At 38.9% G+C, this 24,824-nt stretch overlaps 1 protein-coding gene and 1 pseudogene across 2 annotated transcripts in view; one reads left to right on the top strand and one right to left on the bottom strand.

Moving 5' to 3' along the window:
• Positions 1-5,199: 5,199 nt before the first annotated feature.
• Positions 5,200-24,824, bottom strand: part of ptprz1b (protein tyrosine phosphatase receptor type Z1b) — a 91,563-nt gene continuing 71,938 nt past the window's right edge. For both annotated transcript variants that reach the window (XM_088346708.1, XM_088346709.1), the window contains 13 exons: positions 24,695-24,777; positions 24,050-24,184; positions 23,836-23,967; positions 23,610-23,767; positions 23,408-23,543; positions 19,254-19,400; positions 19,082-19,175; positions 18,936-19,009; positions 18,745-18,873; positions 14,797-14,943; positions 13,506-13,648; positions 9,282-9,417; positions 5,200-9,207 (listed from right to left, as the gene is read on the bottom strand). In XM_088346708.1, coding sequence (XP_088202834.1) covers positions 9,064-9,207; positions 9,282-9,417; positions 13,506-13,648; positions 14,797-14,943; positions 18,745-18,873; positions 18,936-19,009; positions 19,082-19,175; positions 19,254-19,400; positions 23,408-23,543; positions 23,610-23,767; positions 23,836-23,967; positions 24,050-24,184; positions 24,695-24,777 — 1,658 coding nt within the window. In that variant the 3' untranslated portion in view covers positions 5,200-9,063. The remainder of the gene's footprint in view (positions 9,208-9,281; positions 9,418-13,505; positions 13,649-14,796; positions 14,944-18,744; positions 18,874-18,935; positions 19,010-19,081; positions 19,176-19,253; positions 19,401-23,407; positions 23,544-23,609; positions 23,768-23,835; positions 23,968-24,049; positions 24,185-24,694; positions 24,778-24,824) is intronic.
• LOC148357344 (U2 spliceosomal RNA) lies at positions 20,966-21,099 on the top strand (annotated as a pseudogene).

Raw genomic sequence — 24,824 nt, 5'->3', positions numbered from 1 at the left:
CCAAGTAATAACGCCTTAATAAGATACAGTAAATGACACCAAATGTCACGTTTGCATTGCATGTTCAAATCCAAAAACAAATTCTCCTCTTTTCGTTCCTCAGCTGATCTTCCTAAGCAGCAGGAAGCTATGGTTTATCAAAACAAGGTCGATGGAGCAACTCGGTCATTTGGTAGGTATCTAGTGCAGACAGGGGAGACTCGCTGGCTGACAAAGCTGGCTGACATTGCCACCGAGCCCCAGAGCCCACTTCTGCACGGATCGCTTCATAACTGGTAAAACAGCGGTAACAAAACAGTAACAGTTACAACCCTTTTCAGGCAAAATTTTAGAAAAATAGTTTTTTTTATTCAGTTGTATTCTTTTTTTAGAAGACAACCACATTTGAAAAAAGTTTCAGTCTGACTTTAGGATCAACCACTGTACAGAGACTGCCCATTTAAAGATATTAAATAATATCAGGTACAATATGGATTTCAATAAACTTAAAGTTCTGGTGCTACTGATCTCAGTTTTGTATTGTATTGTATTGTATTGTATTGTATTTATTTATTCAGCCAGTATAAACCATAAACATGATGTATACAAGAAATCATTTGACACGCAAACACTCAATAATGATAAAATAATAGATTTAAAAGAATAAAAATAATAGAGTAAAAAAAAGATATTGTAGTGTATAATACAAGGTAATTATATAGAACATTTTAAAAAGAAAGATTAAAAAAAAGTTTAAAAGATTACCACATTTTATCAAGTAGACTCAGAAGCATGGTTGATATCTCTTGTACTGTTTTGATTTGGTTGTATTCATACCTCACTGACTTGTCCCGGTTGCCCATTGCCCCCACTTGGCCCCGCTCGTTGTGTGCCAGCTGCAGCTCGTTGCATGATTGGCTTCCCTCCTATTTAAACCCAGTGCTCTCATTCACACCTTGTCAGTCTTTTGACGATCTCTACAAAGACTACAAAGACTTCAGCTAAGTCAAATGATTCAGCAAAGCTAAAATTTGCTCTTTTAAATATTAGATCGCTTGCACCTAAAGCTTTACTTGTTGATAACATTATTCGTGATTATAAACTTAACTGTATTGGTCTTTGTGAAACTTGGTTACGCCCGGATGAGTATTTAGCGCTAAATTATGCTTCACCCCCAGACTACGCGAGTAGCCATGTAGCACGCACGTTGAAAAAGGGTGGCAGTGTCACGCTCATTTCTGAAAAATCGCTCAAATTTAATCCTCGTACCTCTAATAATTACAAGGCGTTTGAGGCTCTTGTGATGCGGTCCTCTCTATTGTCAATTTATGTAATAACTATCTATCGCGCACCTGGGCCATACACAACTTTCTTAGACGAATTTGCTGAACTTTTGTCTGAACTAGTAACCTATGCAGACGAAATTATAATTATGGGGGACTTTAACATTCATATGAACTCCCCACTCAGTTCACCTACTATTGCGTTTCGGTCTCTAATTGATGCATTTGGTTTTAATCAACTGTTTGATTTGCCAACCCATAAAGATGGAAACACGCTAGACTTGGTTCTGACTCGAGGAGTTTTAACCTCAAACATTATGGTGTTACCGTGTACTACCGTTATCTCGGATCATTATTTAGTTACATTTGAGGTGCTAGCTAAATGTAGTGTTAAAAAAGCTGAAGGATTTAGCGGACGCAATATAAGCATTGGCACAGTTTCTGAGCTCTTTGAACTCCTTCCTGGAGCAGTTGCGTCCTTTCCTTCATACAATGGCTCGATTGACTCACTCATGAAGGAGTTCAATACTACCCTGACTAGTGTCCTGGATTCAATAGCGCCCTTAAAGCTAAAATCACGTCCTAAAAGACGCACGCCTTGGTTTACTGATGAAACTAGAACCCTTAAACAAGAATGCAGGAAATTGGAAAGAAAATGGCGCGCTACCAAGCTTGAGGTATTCCATCAAACCTGGTGTGACAGCTTGTTAAAGTATAAAGCGGCCCTTGTCTCTGCAAAATCGGCCTACCTTTCGAAGGTGATTGCGTCTCAAAAGAACAATCCCAAAGTCCTTTTTGACACCGTAGCATCGCTTACAAGGCAACAGACTATCGCAGATAGTTCGACGCACTCTGTTCATGACTTAATGGTCTTCTTTACTAAGAAGATTCAATGCATACAGGAAGAAATTGCTAAAGACATTATTAATACCACACATATTAAAAGGCTGAAATCTACAGATGCACGACAGGTTGGCTGTCCAGGGAAATTGTCCAGTTTTAGTGAACTGTCACTTGATGATCTCAAACAACAACAACTTGCCAGTTCGACCCGCTCCCAGGTTCACTTATTAAAAGTCTTTTTGGCGTCCTTGGACCTTCAGTTCTAAATATTATAAACATGTCACTCTCCTCAGGTGTAGTTCCAGCAGCTTTTAAGTCCGCTGTTATAAAACCCACACTGAAACGACCCAACCTTGATCCAGAAATCTTAAGTAATTATAGACCTGTGTCTAAAGTACTTGAAAAAGTAGTGGCACAGCAGCTGAATAATTTCATATCCGAGAATAACCTTTTTGAATCTATGCAATCAGGATTCAGGGCTAACCACTCTACAGAGACAGCTCTGATCAAGGTAACAAATGATCTCCTACTGGCAATGGATTCTGGCGCTTCATCACTTTTGCTGCTGCTGGATCTTAGTGCTGCTTTTGACACAGTGCACCACAATTTCCTACTAGAACGGTTGGAAAAATGGATTGGTCTCTCAGGAACCGTCCTCTCGTGGTTCAGATCCTACCTCTCAGATAGGACGCACTATGTTAAATATGGCGAAATGACATCTGAGCCCTTTAATGTTACCTGTGGTGTTCCGCAGGGTTCAGTGCTTGGCCCCCTTCTTTTCAGCATTTACATGCTTCCATTAGGTGATATTATTCGCAAGTACAATATCAGCTTCCACTGCTACTCAGACGACACTCAACTATATCTTCCGTTGGAGGAATCTCCCACACTAAACTGTGGAAATTTGGAGGCCTGCCTCATTGAGATAAGAGTGGATGTCACTCAATTTCTTGCGTCTTAACTCTGAAAAGACCGAAATGTTAGTCATTGGTCCATCTAAATGCCGTGACTTATTCTCAAAAACTGCTGTGAACATTGACAAATGTCACATCACACAGAGTGACTCAGTTAAAAATTTAGGTGTCATATTTGACCCTGATCTATCCTTTGAAATGCATGTAAAGAAAATTACTAGAACCGCTTTCTTCCATCTTCGTAACATTGCTAAAATCCGTTCAATACTGTCTCAGTCGGATGCGGAAATTATAATTCATGAGTTTGTTACCTCCCGTCTCAATTACTGTAATGCACTACTCTCTGGTCTCCCGAAGTCTAGAATCAAGTCTCTTCAGCTGGTACAAAATGCCGCAGCGAGGCTTTTAACTAGGACAAAAAAGTACGATCACATAATACCGATTTTGGCTAACCTGCACTGGCTCCCAGTTAGCCTTAGATGTGATTTCAAGGTTCTCTTAGTATTATACAAAATCATACATGGACTTGCTCCCTCTTATCTTTCAGATCTGATTTGCCCCTATGTCCCGGTCCGAAGCCTACGATCTGAGAGTGCCGGTCTTCTGGTGATCCCAAGAGCAAAGAAGTGTTCTGCTGGTTCGAGAGCGTTCTCCATCCGGGCACCGGTGCTGGGGAATGCTCTTCCCCCTGAGATCCGATCTGCAACCTCAGTGGAAATGTTTAAATCTAAGCTTAAAACTCACTTCTACTCCATAGCATATGAATAACCTACTCTTCTCGTCGGCTGAAAAATAGTCTGTGTAATATAGTGTAATAATCTGTGAAGCCCTTTGAGACTCTTTGTGATTTAGGGCTATACAAATAAAAATGACTTGACTTGACTTGACACTTTCACCCTCGAGTAAATGAAAACAACCAGCACGCTAGTGAAGTTACTCTCTACAATCCCCCCTCCTCCCTCCTCCTTTTGTCCCTTCTAATACGCTGAACCTAAATGGCAGAAATACCAATGATAAAAGTGAGATAAAAGCGGTGAAAGAAGTATTGGAGGTTATTTGAACTTAGTTTGGCATTGTTAACACATACTTAATAGAGAAAATATTTAATGTCAAACTTTCCGAAGGTGGGCGGCGTAGTGTTGGGTATCCAGCTACCGCAGCCTTCCCCATGTGGATTTTGCATGTTCTCCCTGTTTTTGCGTGGGTTTCCTCCCACATTCCCAAAAACATTCATGTCAGGTTAATTGGCCAGTTCAAATTGTCCTTAACTGTAAATGAGCGAGTAAGTTGTCCTTATCTGTATGCCCTGCGACTGGCTGGCAACCAGTTCGGCGTGTCCCCTGCGCACTACCTGAAGATAGCTGGGATTGGCTCCATCGCCCCCGCCACCCTACTGAGGATAAGCGGTGCAGATAATGGACGGATAATGTAATGTATAAACAGGTAATCACCTAGGTTTTCATAGGGACGCCAGTATGAGTGGCACAAGGCCGAGGAGCTTCTGTGCAATGATAGGGAACAGGCCAAATTCTTGAAGGTAACATTATTTGCGGACTTAAAAGGGAAAAAAAACTGAATTATGGCTGTGAGGGTTTGCAGCTGGTTGCCGATTCAAGGTTGGTACTGAGTGGTCACTGGTCAGGCAATCTTGCAGCTGACCTTTGACTCAAGCTTTCTAACTGTGCGCTGCAAACTCGACCACCCGTTCTATAATGAAAAATTAACGTATTCTGTCGAGTTTATCTTTGCATTTTGGGTTATATATAATCACAAAGAGGATTGATTTCCTGTTCATTCGGTTCATCTTCTGTCAACCAGAGTTTGATCCTAGTGCATTGTGGGATAGTGGGCGATGAAATACTGTTAGGCGATATGTGGCTTACTCTAGGTCACAGGGCCACCGAACACGCAGACGACTCACTCGTGTTTGAAACTTTTAAAAGGTAAGTCGCTTCATGTCGTGTCTAAAGTAACAATTGATATTTGGCTTCTTAATACCAGCTCGCCATTGTTCCATTGTCAAGTTGTAATTGGCAGTTCCGTCATGAGATGACAGTGTTAGAAAACACCAGAAGGGACATAAAGTTCAGAGATATGATTGTCACAATCACCAATAAAAATGGACCACTGAAAAGAGTTTATTACTTCTATACAATAAAATAATTCAATATCCCCGAAAATCATATTCAAGTCTTTATTCAATCTTCTGCTATTTACAAACCGCACACAATTGTGGCTGCAGATAAACAAGTTAACAGGTTACCATTACCGGAACGATAAAAAAGCGTTAACAATGAGTTAAATCTTTGATCCCTTTGGGGAATTATCAAATAGAATCCAAGCCGTTATAAATACAGATCGTGTAAATGGCTAGAAAAATGTCATAGAAAATTACAGTAAGTACAGTAAAAACATACAGTAGTTCGGCCTTTTGGTATTGGAGGGTTAGTAACACACAATGAAAGGTTTTGGGACTATTGTTAATGTTGAAGAAAGCTGATTGGTCTCATCGGAATACTGACAAAAATGTTCAACACGCACAACAGATTTTGAATGGAATGGAAGCCCAAAAATGCTAAAATGCAATCAATAAAAATGTCCTATCAAAGAACACTTTGCTAAATAACAGGCAATTGTGTAATACAGATATTCATTTTTTTAAGACAGGCTGTGATCAATATGAAATATTTACTCATATTTTCGTTTAATCTATGAAGTAAAAATGCCATGATTAAATGGTTCTTACTTTTTAAATATTAAAAACTTGGCTTTTAATTTAATATCCGTGATTTTATTTAAAATAAACTTTTTTTTTTTATTTTCAAAATTGTTTTGAAAGGTTGCTGGGTTTGGCTCATGCTTTATCCTCAAGATCGATTGATTTTCCTAGACTATTGTTTATGCCTGTTTTATAGCCCTGCCTACTGTGGTCCGATTGACAGCTGCAGTTGTACAAAAAGGGAATTCTGGGAAAAAAAGGCCATTGCAGAAAAGGACAGTTTGAAATAAAAATGCATTTTGTTCAAAGCAAAACTATCGAATTTGAAATAAAATACATTATTCTGAACAGTTTTAAATTCTCAAATTGAAATGCACAATATTTATTTGAATAACAAGCAAAATTACATGTACTATTATATAAATACTCGTAGGTCGAGAAATTTATTTTTATTTCACACAACATGAAGCTCAACTAGAGGGAGCGGACATGATTTTCTGTCATTTTGCTGCTAAAGGTACCCCAAAAATCAAAATTATTGGGGCAATAAAATTAAAGAAAAATTGTGCAGGATGTTCACTTTGAGTCGCCGTAGTGTGTGAGCCTCTTTGCGCTTGTAGCACTCATTTTCCGCTGCACTACACGATACAGCAACATCTAGTGATAATAATAATTATAATAATTTCCTTTGTATTGTCATTCTGTGTAACAATGTACACAGAACGAAATGTCGATACACCTGACCCGTTGTAGCGAGCCGATGCAGCCGCAGCCAACAGAGGGCGCCGCCATTTTACCAATGTTATAAGTCTTTGGTATGATCTAATATTACACAATGTACCTTTAAAAATCGTGGAGATATTTAATAAAGATACAATTTTTAATGAAATATTTTCAACAATAAGTAGATATCTGATAATGACACCCTACTTTACCAAGGATAGCCATGTTACCTAATTGATTTTTATTCAGCAAACTGTTTTTTTTTAAATTCAAAAGCTTTATTTCTTCTTTAACTGTGGCACTCTTGGGCTTCCATACAAACAAGACATTATTAACCTTTAGTAAAAAAGACAAAGATCACAGAGTATTATTTTGGCTTAGTCAAGGAGTCGTGATAGCAAAACGGCTTTTAACGTACGAGAGCGTGATTCACTACAAGAAGGCGTTTACGCCAATGGTAAGGATGAAAACCTTTGCAGCACTTTTCCCCAAAATCTTTAAAGGATGAGTCAGAACAGCTCTTGCACAAAAGCTCAACACAGACACTCAACTCCAAGTGTTATTATCAGGTTAGATGCCATTGACAGCTACAGATGTTGAAGATCGGTTCGAATTGGGCTGCTGTTGATGGATAAGTGCCTTAAAGGTATTCCCAGACAGATTTTTTTCAATTAGGCACAACACATGTAGTATTCCTCCCAATAATCATGGAAACATGTTGCAAAATATTCCACGCGCCGAGGGACTCCAGAAATTTAGTTTTAATGTTGAACCATGTGGCTTTTTTCCGGTAGAGCTGTGACATCATCGAAGGAACACAACACTGAGGGTTCGTACACCTTTTTTATGGATAAATCCAAGCACTTTTTAAGCACTTTCAAGGCCAATTTTTCATTTTCAAAGTCTATTTTGAGCTGTTCCTATCCATGACCCATGCTGTTTTTGTGTGAATGGGCTGCTTTATATCTGTACATGTTTTTCGGCAAGATCTGTGTTTACATTGGTTAAAATAGAATTGTAAATAGTTAATTTTTTGAATGTTATCATTTATTAATACCACTGAAGAGTTAATATTTTCCATTCATTTTTTATTATTTTGTATTTTCAGGGATTGTGTGTTGTTATTCGACTTTAAAACTGTTCAGTGTGTAAAAAGCCAAAATTGTTTTGTATTTGACAATTTTCTTGTAGATCTGTGAATATATTTTTATTTATATTTCATGTGTTTTACAAGACCCCCCTGCAAAACATATACAATTACTAATTAATGAATAATTTGTTGCATAATGTTTTATCATGATTGATAAAATATCATTAAAAAAATAATCCATCTGAGGATCCTCTTGGAGGCGGAGAGGGACGGCTCTTTTCAGTGAGCCAAGCCAGATCAGCTGGTTTTATTAATAGAGCTGTTGATCTGGGTGCGACCAGTAGGGGGCAGTGACGCTTTACATGACAACACCATAATGACGAGCCACCAGAGCAGGCATGTCATGACTCTACAGTTAGACTGACAATAAACATGGCAATGACAACAATTTCAAGCCTTTTCACGCACTTCACCTAAAATTTAAGCATTTTCCTGACCTAGAAAACACAAAGTTAAAATTTAAACATTTTAAATGATGTCAAGCCCTCGTGCTAGCCCTGAACACTATCAAATTGTTGAATCCCATAAACACAATATGTAAGGCCAGCTCCGAAAGAGACCGCGATTTAAAGTAAGCGATTGTGAGTTTTCTTTTGTGTTTTTCGCCGGGGCGTGTCACAGTTGGTATAATTTTGTCTGATTAGCTCCCAGTTAGCGTTTGGGGTGTCGAGGGCTTTACTGTTTGGTTTGCTCCATGTTTCTCCCCACCGTGTGTTGTAAGGTCGGCTAGCCTGGCGTTAGCGTCTGTTTTGCTGTATCCCTTGTTTTATTCCCTGCCGGCTTTGTGTTTATCGTCGTAGCCATTGCCGCTTAATCTCATTGGTTTCCAGTTAGCCAGGTTGCTCACTGCATGTTTATTGATCTTCAAGCCTGGCGTTAGCGCCGGTTTTGCCGTGTCACTTGATTACTTTTATTCTCAGCCGGCTTCGCATGTATCGCCGTAGCCATTGCCAATTTTCGTTGTTGGTTCCCGGTTAGCCTGGCTGCTAAATGTGTGGTTTTCCGTCTCGGGTCATGTTTTTTTGCAGAGGCCGGGGCCACCTTTCGTTAGTTGGTCCATGTCAGGCTCCCGTTGGCGGCTTTTTTGCCAGTTAACCACTTTTGGGCTGCTCACTGTTTGCTGTACCATTACTGCATTCACCTGCCACACAATGCCTAGGCATTCTCCACAAAGACTTCCAAAACTTTGCTCAAAACTCTCGCAACTCTTCGACTATTTAAAACATAAAACAATATGGTGACAAAGTGTTCCTCCAATGATCTAACAGCTCAGGATGACACAGGCAAGACTTGCTGTCGTCTAAATGCGTTATCTCGGAAAATAATTAAAATATACTGATGAAATATATATTGATTTAATGCAAAAAACATAATATTTTCTCACATTTTGCATCTCTAAGAATTTGGGATTACCTTTAAAGACTGACTTAAACAGTGATTGACTTTTGTCATTTACATGAGTGACTCAAGGCTTTCAGCAATGTTGGTCATCCCCAGAAGTACTGATCCGTTGGTTTCAGGATTCTGGAGGGCTCGTTGGTCCTCCTGGCTGCTCACTAGACTCAGCACGGCCCGATATAAATACTGGTACTGCTCCTATGAGGGGATTCAATTGGTATCCTCATGATTGCTGATTAATGAATAAGTTGACATGCTCATTGAGGACTTACCACATCATTAAAAACTCCCGGCCTCATGAGGTTGGTCATGCGTGCCACCTGGTAGACGTCGACTTGCCCCGTCTCGTGAAGCTGATTGGACAAAGTGGTGAGGGCACAGAAGAGACCCGAAATAACCCCTCCCAATCTAAAGACACATACATAAAAAAGAAAAAAATGAATGAGAAACAAGTACCTCTTCGTATGAGCCTAATTCGTTTCCAGGATGGAGCTTATAGCTCGCAGTGAAATATTTTTAAACTCCGCTTTTTTGCAGTGTATTGTTCCAATGCAGGATGTGATGCCTAATATTGATTGGAAAGGTAAAAAAAATCAAGGAAAGTGGGGGTAGGAGGGGGTCAATGTAGAAAATATTTGAATTAACCGGAATACTTAATCAATGTTCCCTCTATGCTTCCAAAGATATGAGCAATCACACAAAGTGTGTGAGCTTTGCTTGAAACAATAGTGAGCAACATTAATCCAAAGTGTTGCAACCAAATCATTATTAAACATTTGCAAATCTGACATTAATTCACGTTAAATTTTGATGAATTTTCAGCAACAATAGTTAGTTTTACAAATTTCAATCAATTGGCCAATGCAATATTCAGGGTTGGGTAGGGTTACTTGAACTGGATTACTTTCAATTACTTTTGGATTACTCCAATACCAAATATGCTAATAAAAGACAAAATAAACTAAATATGAATAAAATTACTAAATTTTGTGCAGGCTTGGGGAGTAACAGAATACATGAAACAGCAAAAATGATGTTGGCAAGCTGTTTAGATTTATTTTCATTTTGTTTCTGTCGCATTTTATGTTAGTTTTGCCTGAGATCAAAGCCAGGAGAGAAAGCTTACCACGTGTTGTGAGTCATAATTTTATTCATATTTAGTTTCTTTTGTCTTTTATTAGCATATTTGGTATTGGAGTAATCCAAAAGTAATTGAAAGTAATCAAGTTAAAGTAACCCTACCCAACCCTGGTAATATTGGAAAATCCGCACGGCCAACACAGTTGTTTTTACAAGTATTACCGTATTTTCCGCACTATAAGGCGCACCCCGAAAAAATAGTTTTTGGTCCTATATTTGACATACATAAGACGCACCTGATTATAAGGCGCTATAATGGGAACGTCGACAAAACAGTCAGATAGTTCAGTCAAACTTATTACCCCCTTAACATTCCAAAAGCTTGCAAAGAAGCAAATACGTGTCGTAGACACGTGCGGATGCGGTGTCCGTACGATGTCACTCAAATGCATCGTTCCAAATATCATTCGGAAGGTTAAAGTCTTGGGATTCAAGAAATGCCAACCATTCCTTAGTTTCTATTTTCTTTTTCGCTCGCAACTTTACTGCGCATATGACAATAAACACTTGGAATTGAGTTTAATTTAAAAATAGACACTACATTCCATCCATTATCTGCACCGCTTATCACAGAAACATCGAGTTCAGTCTGAAACAAGATACAGGGAAAATATGTAGCTCACCGAAGTCGTTGTGTTCAATAATAATGTGCAACCATGGTCCTCTTATATCCGTGAGTGTAGTAAATCCAGGAGAGTAAAATATTTACAAATACAGAATGGTAAAACATGTTTCCTCTATGCCGTAGACAACCAGACTTGCCATTCACATTCATCTTTTTCGGCCAATTGCAGGCTTTGTTTTGCCGCTTTAGCCTATGCCAGCCTGTAAATGATAAAAAGGATCCGCCCCCTTTACCTCCAAATAACTTTAGCCAATAGTGATCGATTCAACTGATGATTGACACATCTTTTTCGGCCAATTGCAGGGTTTGTTTTGCCCCTTTAGCCTATGTCAGCCTGTAAATGATAAAAAAGATCCGCCCCCTTTACCTCTGAAAAACTTTAGCCAATAGCGATCGATTCAAATGATGATTGACACATTGGTTAGCCAATGAAACGCCGGTAAATAAATCCCAGCATACACCGTGGACTACTTTGCGTTCAGGGGAAAATCTAGTCGGCGGCTGCTGCATTAGTTGCAAGACTTTGCGACTTAATATTGATCCATAAATAAGGCGCACTGTATTATATGGCGCATGGTCAGCTTTTGAAAAAAAAAAAGGCTTTTAGGTGTGGAAAATACGGTACATGAGATTTCTGTTTTTTTTCCTAGCTTTTAAGCTATTTTTTCCTTCTGTTCTCTATGTCCCTTATTTTATTTGTTACTTTATTTTCTCTTTTTTCCTAGCTTTTTCTTCTTTTTTTCTTTCTTTTTTCAGTTTTTTCTTTACTTTTTCTTCTGTTTCTTGTCTTCTATCTTGCCTTTTCTGCCGCCCCCCATTTTTAAGTCATTTTGAGCACAATATTACATAATAAATAGTAAAACTTGGATAAAAGCAACAAAAACAATCTGAAGAGCCATTTGGGAGCGATAGGGAAAGAGTCGGCTCTTTTTAGTGAGCTGAGCCGAAAGAGTCGCTTGTCTAAAAAAAGACGGAAACTTGCGCGGCAATATTGATGAAGTCACGTAAATGGGAAATGGTCTACATTTATATAGTGCTTTTCAGATCATTGAAGACCTCCCAAAGTGCTTAACTATGTGCTTCACACTTACCTATTCACACACACATTCACATACCGATAGCTGCGAAACTAATGTCTTAGTGAGAAAAAAAATCTCCATTCACCCCCTTCTCACCTGACACATCCACGTTGGCTTTTATTTCCTCTTCCTCGTGCTGACATTGACTTGACTTCAAAGTACTGCGTTTAAAATACACAAAGGGAACCTGAATTGTTTTGGTTTACATGCTCTCTAATTCTGGCTAAATTTGCTTGTGAATGAATTTTGCAAATTCAAGCCCATATTTTTGTGCGCAGGATAGACTTTCTCGTGCGAAGCTCAGTGTGCACACGCGCAGGTTAGTGGTACCAATGCTTACAATATTGAAATGTAAACTACAATCATATCCGTGGCACTTCAAATTGTAATTAATGTTTTTAAATTAATTATTAATTATTTATTTATTTATACCAGCTCGGTGGCCTTAGGGGTAGGGCGCCTGCCCCGAGACTTGATAGGTAGCTGGTTCAAGCCTCATACCAAAGACTTACAACATTGGTACTCATTGCCTCCCTGCTTGGCGTCCAGCATTAGGGGGTTTGGTCACCTAATGACTCCCAACACATCAGTTGGGTTGAGCGAGGGGCCTGGGAATCACCTCCTCTGTATCAATCTCCCAGAAAGAGTCAGAAATGTTCATGTGTTCTTGACTCTAGCCACCTCCCATTTGGGGTATATGGCTCCTGTATGTATATATATATATATATATATGTATATATATATATATATATATATATATATATATATATATATTAATTAATATTATTTTGAATTGTTATAAAATGTAAAAGCAGGAGGTTACAATATTAATAACTGCATCTATTGAATTGGGATTTTAAAAAGGGTTTATACAAAAAATACGTTATAAGCAAAAATGGTTTCTCTCTGTGCAGCCTTGTACCAAATGCCCCATGGCCCAGTAATGGTTCACTGCAGCGGCGTTCCCATAGGGGGGCAGAAGTAAGCAGTGCCCACCCATATATACGCTCTGCCCACCAGAACAAAAGTGGATGTAGAAACTGAAACTGAAGCAAAATGAAAAAAAGAAAAGGAGAAAATAAAAATCAAAGGAGTAAAGCTAAGTCAAAGGCTTGGAAAAAAAGAAACAAAGAAATAAAAACTGAAAAAAGAAGGGGTACGGTAAAAAAAGATTTTTGGGGGGTCACTTTGATCAGTATGTTACAGATAAAAATGTAATATTATGCACAAAATGAATCAATTATTTTTTCTACAAAAAATATCTATTATTCGATTAAATTAAGATAGCATTTATTTTTTCACTCTCCAGTGAAGTCTAAACTCGTTTTAACATTGAACGTTTACTGGAGGAGCTGTTGGTTATGTTTTAAATGTATTAGTTCAGTGCAAATATGTTTTGGGGTAATTGTTGTGCAACGCCATGCGTTCACTGACTCCTAGTAAAACTGCATAAAGTCATCACTGCCAGTAAATATATCAAGATGGAGTTATTGAATACATTTGGAAAAATAGGGATTTGTAAAATGCATGAAAAAGTTTTAGATTTAATCAAATTATTTAAACACATTTGGTATGTAAGCATGGAGAAATTAAAATATAAAGACCGGATGATCTTCACCATTCACATGATCAACCATGAGAGGCGGACTCACGGGTCATGCACCACTGTAGGTCCGGGCGTGCGTCTGCTCTGCTCACTGACATGATTGACGAGTTCGAAGCAATTCCTAATGGGGCTGTCTGGATTTGGCCAGCAGGAGGTGCTGTACAGCCGCACCTCCAAAGCATAATTGTTCTAAAGAAAAACACCGGTGATATTTAAAAACACTTTTTGTACCATTTAAATGTGCAAATCTATAATAAATAAGTACATGAACAAACCAATAATCAAATACACACACACACACACACGCGCACACACACACATATTTATATATATATATATATATATATATATATATATATATATATACACACATATATATATATATTATACATACACATACACACACACATTATATATATATATATATATACATACAGTGGAACCTCGGTTTTCGAACGTCTCTCAGTTCGAACAAATCGGTGTCCGACCAAATAATTAGAGAAATTCTTGCTTCGCAAATCAGAGTTCAAACGGCGGTAATGCGTGAGTGCGTACGCTAGGGTGCGATGCTGAGCGGCGTACGGGTGTTTTAGCCCCTTATTATGCCTCCGAAGAAAGTCAGTGCAAGCAGCAAAGTTGATACAGGTGAAAAACGAAAAGTAGTGCGTAAAACTATTGCATTTAAGAAAGAAATAATAGCCAAATATGAAGGAGGTGTGCGAGCGCCTTCTGCTGACCACCACAAAGGTAAGAAATCCTATTCATAAGATTACGATAACGCGAACATACGATTAGCCTGGGTTAGATTTAAGTTTACGTTAAACATTTAGGGTGTTGGAACGGAGCCCAACATTGAGGGTGTTGGAACGGAGCCCCCTTTCCAATAAACCACTCACCACTTGTTGTGGAGACCCGGGTGCTAAATGACTTGTAAACGACCTGATTTTTTAAATTTTTTACACGTTCATGTTAGGGGAATCTTTCGTACGGAAGATTACGATAACGCGAACGTACGATTAGCCTGGGTTAGCTTTATGTTTACGTTAAACATTCAAGGTAAACATTCAGGGTGTTGGAACGGATTTAAACGATTTACATTATTTTTAATGGGAAAAATGATTTCGGTGATCGAACAAATCGGTTTTCGAACAGGGTTCTGGAACGGATTATGGCCGTGTACCGAGGTTCCACTGTATATATATATATATATATATATATATATATATATATATATATATATATATATATTTATATGGTTCCTATAAACGAGGTATTCTAGTATTTATTTCCCCCCCAAATAATATTCAAATTTAAATAAAATGATAAGTGATAAGTACCTGCGTGGATTCTAACGTGACGTCCTGCACAACGACTTTGTCTTCATTTGACAGACAAACGTGTCTCTCCCCTGAATGCAACACAGTGAAGCCCTCAAAGTTCATAATTTTTCCCTCAGGAGGCCGATACACACACAGGTCTTCGATCTGTAAATCGAGGCAAACCATCACATATATGTACACGTTTGTGGTAGAAAATACACGACTCATAAATCAGGGGCGCCAAACATATGGGCCACACACCGGATCAGGCCTGCGAACAGATTTAATCTGTATGCAAGACATTGCTAAAAGAAAGCACAAGAGAAAAGTTAGCAACAATGGCCTGCAATTTAAAGGAAATGTCCAATTGATGTTGCCAAAACCACACACAGCTCCAAACCACCCACTGTAACTGTTCGTGCTGATTACCATGTATCAACTTTTGAGAGAACACACATCCCAATGTTTTTGACTCAAAATGGAAGTCATGGACGCAATGTTTAAGGCAATACGATTGAATGTTTATCTTAACCACAATCAATATTCATTATTGATCACTGTTATCTCAGATGTAGCCTACTGGGTTTTCATATTGTGTAAGGTCTTGTGTTGTGTAAATTTACAAAATTATAAAAAAAATAATTGCACTACTTAAATTCGATGTTACTTTTTAAATGTTATGTTACTTTAAATTCTATGTGTATATGTGCACTATGTGGGGCTACTTTGAATTTTATTGACACTCTGTGTAATGACAAAAAAGGCGTTTTATTCTATTCCATTATTTGTAACTAAACTATCTTTTTTATCTTCAGTGATTAAATTTGATCAGTTATTACTTGGATCAAAAGATTCATACTAAAAAAATAGCACCTGGGTTTCTTTGCAGAAGTTAGAAGAAGTTTAGCTCCTTTCAAATTTAGGTCAACATTTTCATTAGATTAATACATTAAAAGCAGAAAAAAGATATTTGAAACATTAAATCAATCACTTTGTTTGCGCCTAAATTTTGCACTTCTAAATATCGTGAAAAAGGCGAAACAATTTGATTCATTTTGACTACAATTTATCTAACCTGGAGAAACTCATTCAAACTGGAAAGGTCAAACAAATTTAAGTTAAGTCAAGTCAAGTCATGTTTTTTGTATAGCCCTTATGTCATAATTGCCCTATTTGAAACACCTGTGGCAGCTTGATTGGCACCAACAGCCCGGACAAGCTGATTGGTGGCCACACCTTTTTTAAGCCCCCGACTTCAGTCAAACTTTGTCAAATCGTTGCGAGCTGTTGTGTTTCACTCAGTGAGCGTTCCCGTCCGACTTCGTCCCTGTTAAAACCTGTTTCCTGCCTAAATCCCGTTTTTCGACCTGTTTCCGAACCTGACTACGCCTGTTTTGCCTGCCGCGTGCCTACGACTACTTATGTAATTCTAGGCCTGTGTCAAACCTACCGTTTCTTTCTAAAGTACTTTAAAAAGTGGTGGCACAGCAGTTGAATGATTTTTATATCAGAGAACAATCTTCTTCAATCAATGCAATCAGGATTCAGGGCTAACCACTCTACTGAGACAGCCCCGATTAAGGTAACCAATGATCTTCTACTGGCAATCGACTCCGGCGCTTCATCACTCTTGCTGCTGCTGGACCTTAGTGCTTTTTTTTTTTTTACATTGTGGACCTAATATCTTACTAAAACAGTTGGAAACATGGATTGGTCTCTCAGGAACCGTTTTCTTATGGTTCAGATCCTACCTCTCAGATAGGACGCACTGTGTTAAATATGGTGAAATGACATGTGAGCACTTTAGTGTTACCTGTGGTGTTCCGCAGGGTTCAGTACTTGGCCTCCTTCTTTTTAGCATTTACATACTTCCATTAGGTGATATTATTCGCAAGTATAATATCAGTTTCCATTTCTACGCAGATGACACTCAACTATATCTTCTGATGGAGGAATCAGCCCCACTAAACTGTGGAAATTTGAAAGCCTGCCTCACTGAGATAAAAGAATAAATGTCACTCAACTTCCTGCACCTTAACTCTGAAAAGACCGAAATGTTTGTTATTGGTCTATCTAAATGCCGTGACTTGTTCTCAAAAACTGCTGTGAACATTGACAAATGTAATATCACCCAGTAGCCTAGATGGTAAGGCGCCCGCTTTGAGACTGGGAGGTCGGTGGTTCGCGCCCCGGCCGAGTCATTCCTAAGACTTAAAAAGTGGTCGGCGGCGCCCTCTGTTGGCTGCGGCTGCATCGGCTCGCTACAACGGGTCAGGTGCAATCGACATTTCGTTCTGTGTACATTGTTACACAGAATGACAATACAAGGAAATTATTATTATTATTATTATTATTAGTGAATCTGTCAAAAATGTAGGTGTCACATTTGACCCCAATCCATCTTTTCAGACACACGTTAAGAAGATTACTGAAACAGCTTTTTTCCATCTTTGCAACAAAGTTCGCCCTATGCTGTTCCAGTCCGATGCAGATATTATAATTAATGCGTTTGTTACTTCCCGTCTTGATTACTGTAATGTACTACTCTCCAGTCTCCTGAAGTCCAAAATCAAGAGCATGCAGCTGGTACAAAATGCTGCATGCAGCGAGGCTTTTACCTAAGGTAAGCAAATTTGATCACATTACCCCAATTTTAGCTAACCTGCATTGGCTCCCTGTTATCTTAAGATGTGATTTGAAGATTCTTTTTGGATTATACAAAATCATTCATGGAATTGCTCCCTCATATCTTTCAGAGTTCATTTCCTCCTATTTTCAGGTCCGGAGCTTTCTCTCTAAAAATGCTGGTCTACTAATGATCCCAAGAGCCAAGAAGAGAACCGCAAGTTCGAGAGCGTTCTCTATTCGTGCCCCTTTGTTGTGGAATGCTCTGCCCCCTGAGATTCGATCAACCTCAGTGGAACTGTTCAAATCTAAGCTTAAAATACACTTATATTCAATAGTTTATGAATGAATTATATCTGTGTATTATTTGTTATTGCAACATCCATTGCAGCCTGGTCATCCTGGAAAGGATTACCTCATGTACTGTCCCTTCTCAAAGTTTCTTCATTTTCCTCATGTTGAAGTTTTTGAATTTTTACTTGCCCTTATGTAGGTTTTAGATCAGGGCATGGTGTAATAATAGTCTGTAATTTGCAATCATCTGTGGTCTGTAAAGCCCTTTGAGACTCCATGTGATTAAGGGCTGTACAAATGAACATGACTTTAAATTTGTTTGCACTTTCCGGTTTTCATTAGTTTCTCTGGGTTGGATAATTTGTAGTTGAAATCAATTCAACTGGATAGGCTGTTTAGTATATTTTCTTTTCTTTCAGGGGTCAGCCAAAAAACTAGGTTTTTAAGTCTGATGTTATTAAACCTACACTGAAACGACCCAACCTTGATCCAGAAAACTCATGTAATTATAGGCCTGTGTCAAACCTACTGTTTCTTTCTAAAGTATTTGAAAAAGTGGTGGCACAGCAGCTGAATGATTTTATATCAGAGAACAATCTTCTTGAATCAATGCAATCAGGATTCAGGGCTAACCACTCTCCTGAGACAGCCCTGATTAAGGTAACCAATGATCTTCTACTGGCAATGGACTCCAGCGCTTCATCACTCTTGCTGCTGCTGCACCTTAGTGCTGCTTTTGACACATACCTCCAGATCCACGGTGACAACAAAGTATGATGAAAACATTACATTGTCAATTTAGGCAACATGATAATTTAAGCTTTAAAAATTAAAACATGAAACTGGTGCTTGGACTTTATTTCCAAACATTTTCAACAGAGTGTGTCTCCAGTTTTGTTTTAACTTTAAAAGTGTGTCTCGACTCCTAAGAAGTTAAAAAACACTGCATTGATCTAATTAGTCTGACCCCTGTGAGATTGCTTCTTCTAACATGTTGCCCTTCAGCTAAAATGAATTTGACGCCCCTGCCATGAATGATGCACAAACCTGACAATGCAGGTCATGTAGTTGGACGACAACGTGCGTGTTATGCTCCCAGATCATTCGCCAGAAGTCCTCCACCGTGCTGGCAAGCGGCGTCTGAGTCACGATAAACTCCTTGCTGTGGTGATGGCCCTAAAGCAAAAGCAAAACGAGGGTGACTCAAATGCAACATTTGTATTTTTCATTTCATTTACCAGGACGTAGGAAGCGTTGATGTAGCCGGAGCAGTTTCCTTCAGTGGCAGTCAGACAGACTCTTGATCTCTCAACTGCAGAAACAAGACAGAAAATCTCAATCTGTTCTCCAATCTTGGGGTTGTTCACTTGAATTGGAGGCTCACCTGGCATCAGGGCTCTAGCTCTATTCCTCATAGCATTGCCGTCTCGAAGAGCTGTGCTGTAGTCGGCGTGCTTCGCCTGGCGCTGGCTGATCAACTGAAAACATCCGTTGTCACCATGTTTGATGAGCTATGCGGTAATGTTATGCAGGGGAAAAAATTGGACAAGGCGTACCTTAAACTGCTTATCCATGCGCGTCCGTCCTGACGTATTAGGTGTCAGCAGGCCAGACACATACGAGTGGAGCTGCTCACAGCTAACGGAGGTATGCCGGCTCAAAATGGCCTCCATTAGGACGTCGTGGATGAAAACATACTGCTCCTAGAGGTGAAGGGACAAACTGAAAACGGTCGACACTACTACTGATTCAAGGCTCAATACAGCAAGTATTGAATAATTTAAAGGTGTGTTTATCACATTAGCATGCAGCGAGACATTGTCTTGTACGCCGCAGGAAATTGCCCAATATTCTCTTTGCAAAAAGGCATTCAATTGTTCAGTATCTTTGCTTTCTTCTAGTCAGCCAATAATAAAAAAACAAATAAAATAAAAATTACCAACGAACCAATAAGAGCTGTAATGATAAAGAGGTGCAGGTGTGAAGACAAATTAGGCCCAGGGGGGAACTGTCCAGCCGTTCCCCCCAAGATAGTACCCTCTGGGAGGGAATGATATGCTGGATCCTTACAAAAATACTGCACATAATTTTTGGTGAATTAAATAATTTTCTACCTGTACTTTATAAAAATAACGGAAAATTCTTAAAATGTAATTGAAAAAAGGCTTTTTTCTACCGGCAGATATCTTATACTCATTTGACGTATTGGTTATTTTATTTTTCTAGAAAACCAAGATGAACAAAATTCTAAAACTTGAAAAACAGGTTAAAGATATAGCGAGATCACATACTAGAGCAAAATTGTTAACCAAAATCAATAACGTGTTACGTCTACAGGCACAGTGACCATAAATGAGATAAACAACATTATATGGTTGTTTTAGGTAACATGATAATTTATGCTTTTAATAAAATATGAAACTGGTGCCCGGAATTCTCAAACATTCTTAACAGTCTGTGTCCCTTGTGATTTTTTTTAAAAGAAAAATGTGTGCCTAAGGGGCCGGTCACACAGACATTTGCGGCTGAATCACGGCCAGAAATTTCTGCCTTTGAGGCGGACGCTATTGGACGCATTGAGTTCGCCATTCAGACGAGATACAGCGGTGCTTGACACGAGTTCGGAAATTCGCGCGCGGGTGGCAGCGCAAAAAAATGTTGCCCTGCTCAATTCTTCAGAGCGCGGGTACAGAGCCTTTCACGAGCGTATTGAGGCTGTGAAGCAGATGCCGTTGGGCGCTGTTGGACGTTTAGAGACCGCCATATAGACGAGATAGAGCTGTGCTTTACTCGCGGTCGCAAATTTTCACGTGGTTGGCCGCGTTCAAAACTTTTGAGCAGCTCAAAAGTTTGAGCACGTGTTTAAACCGCGTGCCGCACACGTGGTCAACACGAGGAAATGACGCGGAAATGACGCGGAACGACGTGCTCTGGCCGCGGCCAGGGCGTGGTTACATATGGGTAGGACGGGAAATTTCAGCGGGTAATCGTGGGTGGAGCATGGTAATAGCATGTTCTGCGCCTGTATCGCGGTGTTATTACGTGAAATTAGCGTGTTAAGCGTGTGACACTCAAACGCCTTTCTCCGCGTATAAACAGCGCGAATGCCGAGCACACGTCAGTTGTGCTCGTGACGTCAAAGGGGTGAACATGGATCCCCGTCAGCATAGTTTCTCTTCATTTCGAATAAATCTTTCGGTGCATTCGCAATTATCGCAGCAACGCTTTATTGCTAGGACCTTAACTTGGCCTTGGTCAGGCTTTAGGGCTAGCTTGGCCTTTTGGCCGTACCTCTTGCCATGATCTTTGATTTTTGCATTTCGGAGATGGAATAAGAGCTTGCTCTGTTCACTCCACGCATCGGCCCGGTATTGCAGTACCTCCGGGAACGGTGCATTCGCAATGATCGCAGCAAGGCTTTAGGGCTAGGACCTTAGCTTGGCCTTTTGGCTGAGAGTAAGTGTCCCGGCTCCTAGGCTTTGTAGCGTATTATGAACTGACCGATAATGGATAATGAATAACGAAGATAGAACAATAACCCTTAAAAACCCAAAAACCCCTTTTGGCTGAGAGTAAGAATTTCGGCTCCTAAGCTTTGTAGTGTATTATGATCTGATCGATAATGAATAATGAATAAAGAAGATAGACCAACAACCCTTAAACCTCACCCCCGCCCCCCAGTCAGCGTAGTGACCTCGTCTCAATCCATTTTTATTTATTGACAGTCCTTATCAAGATAATAAAATAAAACTGATGCCATAGCTTGAAATCTTGATCTTCACGGGACTGTGTTTCTACAGTCCGTTTCCGAGATTAGCTTCCCCTCGCTATTACAACCACATTTACCTCGTTTAATCTCACTTTTAGGGAATGTGATGGCGAATATATAACCAAAACCACTTCGTCTTGCATTTGTTGGAAATGTAATACAACTTAAACCATTCTGTCTTTGTTTTTGTTGTGAACGTAATCGAACGGTAATGCACACCGTATATAAAATCCTCCCCCCCTCGCGTGAACGCGCATTCTGCTGCGCTTCCAACGAAAGCGATCGTATTCTATATAAAACGCTTATTAAAACTATAAATCGAGCTAATTATAACAATTGGGAGATCCTAGTCTAAATAACGCGTTTATTTAAACAATAAAGTGCGATCGTATTCTACAAAATGCGTTTGTTAAAACGTGGATGAAAAAGTCACGCGGGGGGGTGGGGCAGTTATGGGTGTTGCGTAGGACTCGGATTTGGGCACAACACCGGCTCGGCAGTTTTTATACATGTGGTCTAAACACGGAAATGATGCGCAAATGACGCGCTGAGAGGAAGCGGAACAGTCGCCGGCGTCTTTTTTCCGGCCATACCACAGATCAACAGCGGGTTGGCCAATTTTGCGCATTTTCCATCCCGGGCAACCACGGGCAAAAAAAAAAACGCAAAATTTTAGCCGTGATTCAGCCGCAAATGTCTGTGTGACCGGCCCCTAAGCTAAAAAAATGGTTGAGGAACACTGGTCTAAAGCAGTGGTTCTCAAATGAAGGGGTAATAAAATTATTTAATGTGTAATACACATTTTTCAAAAGTATTGTTGTATTTGTTTTTATTCTGTTTGCAATATAGAATGCTTATAAAGTCAGGGTAGTTCTATCTTGATTATTACATTCTTACAATGAAGAATGCTTATAATGGCAGGTTAGGTTTGTTTTTGATTGAGTGCTTGAAGAGAAGCGTGCTTATACTGCCAGGGTTAGTTTTCTTCTTTTTTGTGAAATAAGAAAGGGTGTTTATGATAAGAAAATTATTACATGTTTATCATACACTTGTTACATTTGTTTTATTCTATTGGCAATGACAAATTTTTCTAATTTGACTAAAAAATGCTTGCAAAGAAGAATGCTCATAACAACAGGTTTGGTAATGGATTGCTTTATTTTGACTATTAATGATGCGATAGATATTATTTATTATTTTCACTGTTCACGGATCCCTTAACCAATAGGCTTGTTGCTTTACTCGTGGCTTTTCATATTCATGGCGAAAAACATTTGTGGTGATGACGTCACATACTTTGTTTTTGTGACTATTAAAAGCTCAAAGACTCTCCGTCTGGTAAAGAACTTTGTGTACATTTCTTAAAATACATTCAAATATTTATGACTTTAAATGAACTAATTGGTTTGGGAATAGGTTTGTTCCACCACATGAAATATATAGTATTGAAATTTTTAAGACAATTTTTAAAATGAGCAAAATTACATTGTGGCAAGTGGCATATAATACTGCTCCTTTTGGATTTTTTTTTTTTTTTTTCAAAAAGTAAGTTGTTTTTTTCCTCCAGGATTAAAAAAATATTTTATGCAAATGTAAAACATAAAATCTAAATAAGATTTATGAATACAAAACTAAATGTAGAATATAACAATATATACAAAATAAGAACAAAATTACAATGACCTTAGTTTCAATTGCTATTTTTAACATGAAAAAAACAAAAAACATTAATGTAATTTAAATTTATCAAAATTACTCAATCTGTCAATGGAACAATTTTTTTAATTTTACTTTTTCCAATAAAATTAATGTCGAAAATTGTCGTTGCACTAGTTGGACGCATACCTATCTGATAAATATTCCACCAAGTAAGTACTTTTCCATCAGTTTTGGCTAGAAAGTATCTACAGACATCATGTATATTTAGTATTTTTTTTTTACCTCCGTTTGAACCAAGAAGTTCCTTTGCGTTCGCACATGTTTTAGAAAACCGAGGACATTCACCGTCCCTTGATCGTCGATCTGCTGCAACATGCTGTCGATGACAATATAGGTCCCTGTCCTCCCCACACCAGCACTGCAACACGGAAAACGATCTTAACAACGTCCATTAAGTAAACGCTGACAAATATTGATGGACAACCTGCAGTGCACCAAAACTGGCCCCATCTCCTGCGTTCTGGCCCGAGAAGATGTTCTGATGAAGGAAAGAACAGGCAGAGTGTATTCTGGAACGCCCATGTCCGGCCACTGGGTGTAGTGGTAATGTTGGACAGTGTGTTCCACTTTCTTCTGAGAGGTCTGCAGAATCAGATGGGTAGGTGTTTTTTGTGGGAGCAGCTTCGTAAAAGGCAGGAATGATTGTTTACCTTATTTGTGGTATCCCTGATGTTGAAAGTCCGTAGTGTGTAATACGCAAGGGTCTTGCGGCTCTTCAAAGTCACTTGGTTGGAACCGTATTCCTCCTGACCATCCTCTGGCCAGTATTGATCACATTTGGTCTGTCCAGCCAAAAAGAATGAAACCAACAAAGATCAGTTAAGTCAAAACAAGCGAGGGTCATCAGAAATGCTGCATGCATACCCGGCCTTTCTCCTTCAGGTTGGTGATCATGACGATGATGCCAATGTTCTGCTGCATGATCATTCTCCAGAAGTCTTCCCTGCCTGCTCTTAGAGGACCTTGGGCTGCAATGTAAGCCCTTGTACGCTCATAACCCTGCAGAGGAAAAAGCCACTTGGTCGAGAAATCTGTCGCAAAAATTTCCTCAAACTCTTGTGATTGTGATGTATAAATATTTTTAATCTGTAAATTATGTAATGCAAAGTGAAACAAAATTGCAAAAAAATAAAAAACAAAAGGTAAGCCCAAAATTAGTAAATTCTTTGAAAATAGCTTAAACCAGTATTAAAAAAATAAAATATCTGTCCACAGGATATATTTTTACTTCTTTTATTTTTTTTACCAAATCAAAATTAAGCGAATAGTAAACTTATTAAAAAAAGTATAATACAAGTTAAAAAAAAAAAACCTAAAATGAGCAAAAATGTCAACAGGATACCTTTTTTAACTTTTATGATTTTTCTCAAATTACGACATTTGTTTGGTCAATTTTCAAAATGAACTTTTTGGGTGTGTTTTTGTTGTGTTAAGGCAGAGATTGTTAAAGTATACCCATATGAGAAAAAAAAACCCATTCAAATCCATCCAAAAAGAATTCACACTCACATCAACAAAATTTGCATTGATGTAGTCCTCACATTTCCCATCTCGGTCTAAACTATTGGTGAGTTTCACCCTGCTGTGGTCATCTAGGACAGAGGAACAGACCATGTGAGAAGTGAGATCACATATGTTC

The sequence above is a fragment of the Urocampus carinirostris genome, chromosome 11 (assembly GCF_059441175.1).
Source record: "Urocampus carinirostris isolate Australia breed hairy pipefish chromosome 11, RoL_Ucar_1.0, whole genome shotgun sequence".
NCBI lineage: Eukaryota > Metazoa > Chordata > Actinopteri > Syngnathiformes > Syngnathidae > Urocampus > Urocampus carinirostris.
This window is presented reverse-complemented; position numbering and strand designations above follow the sequence as displayed.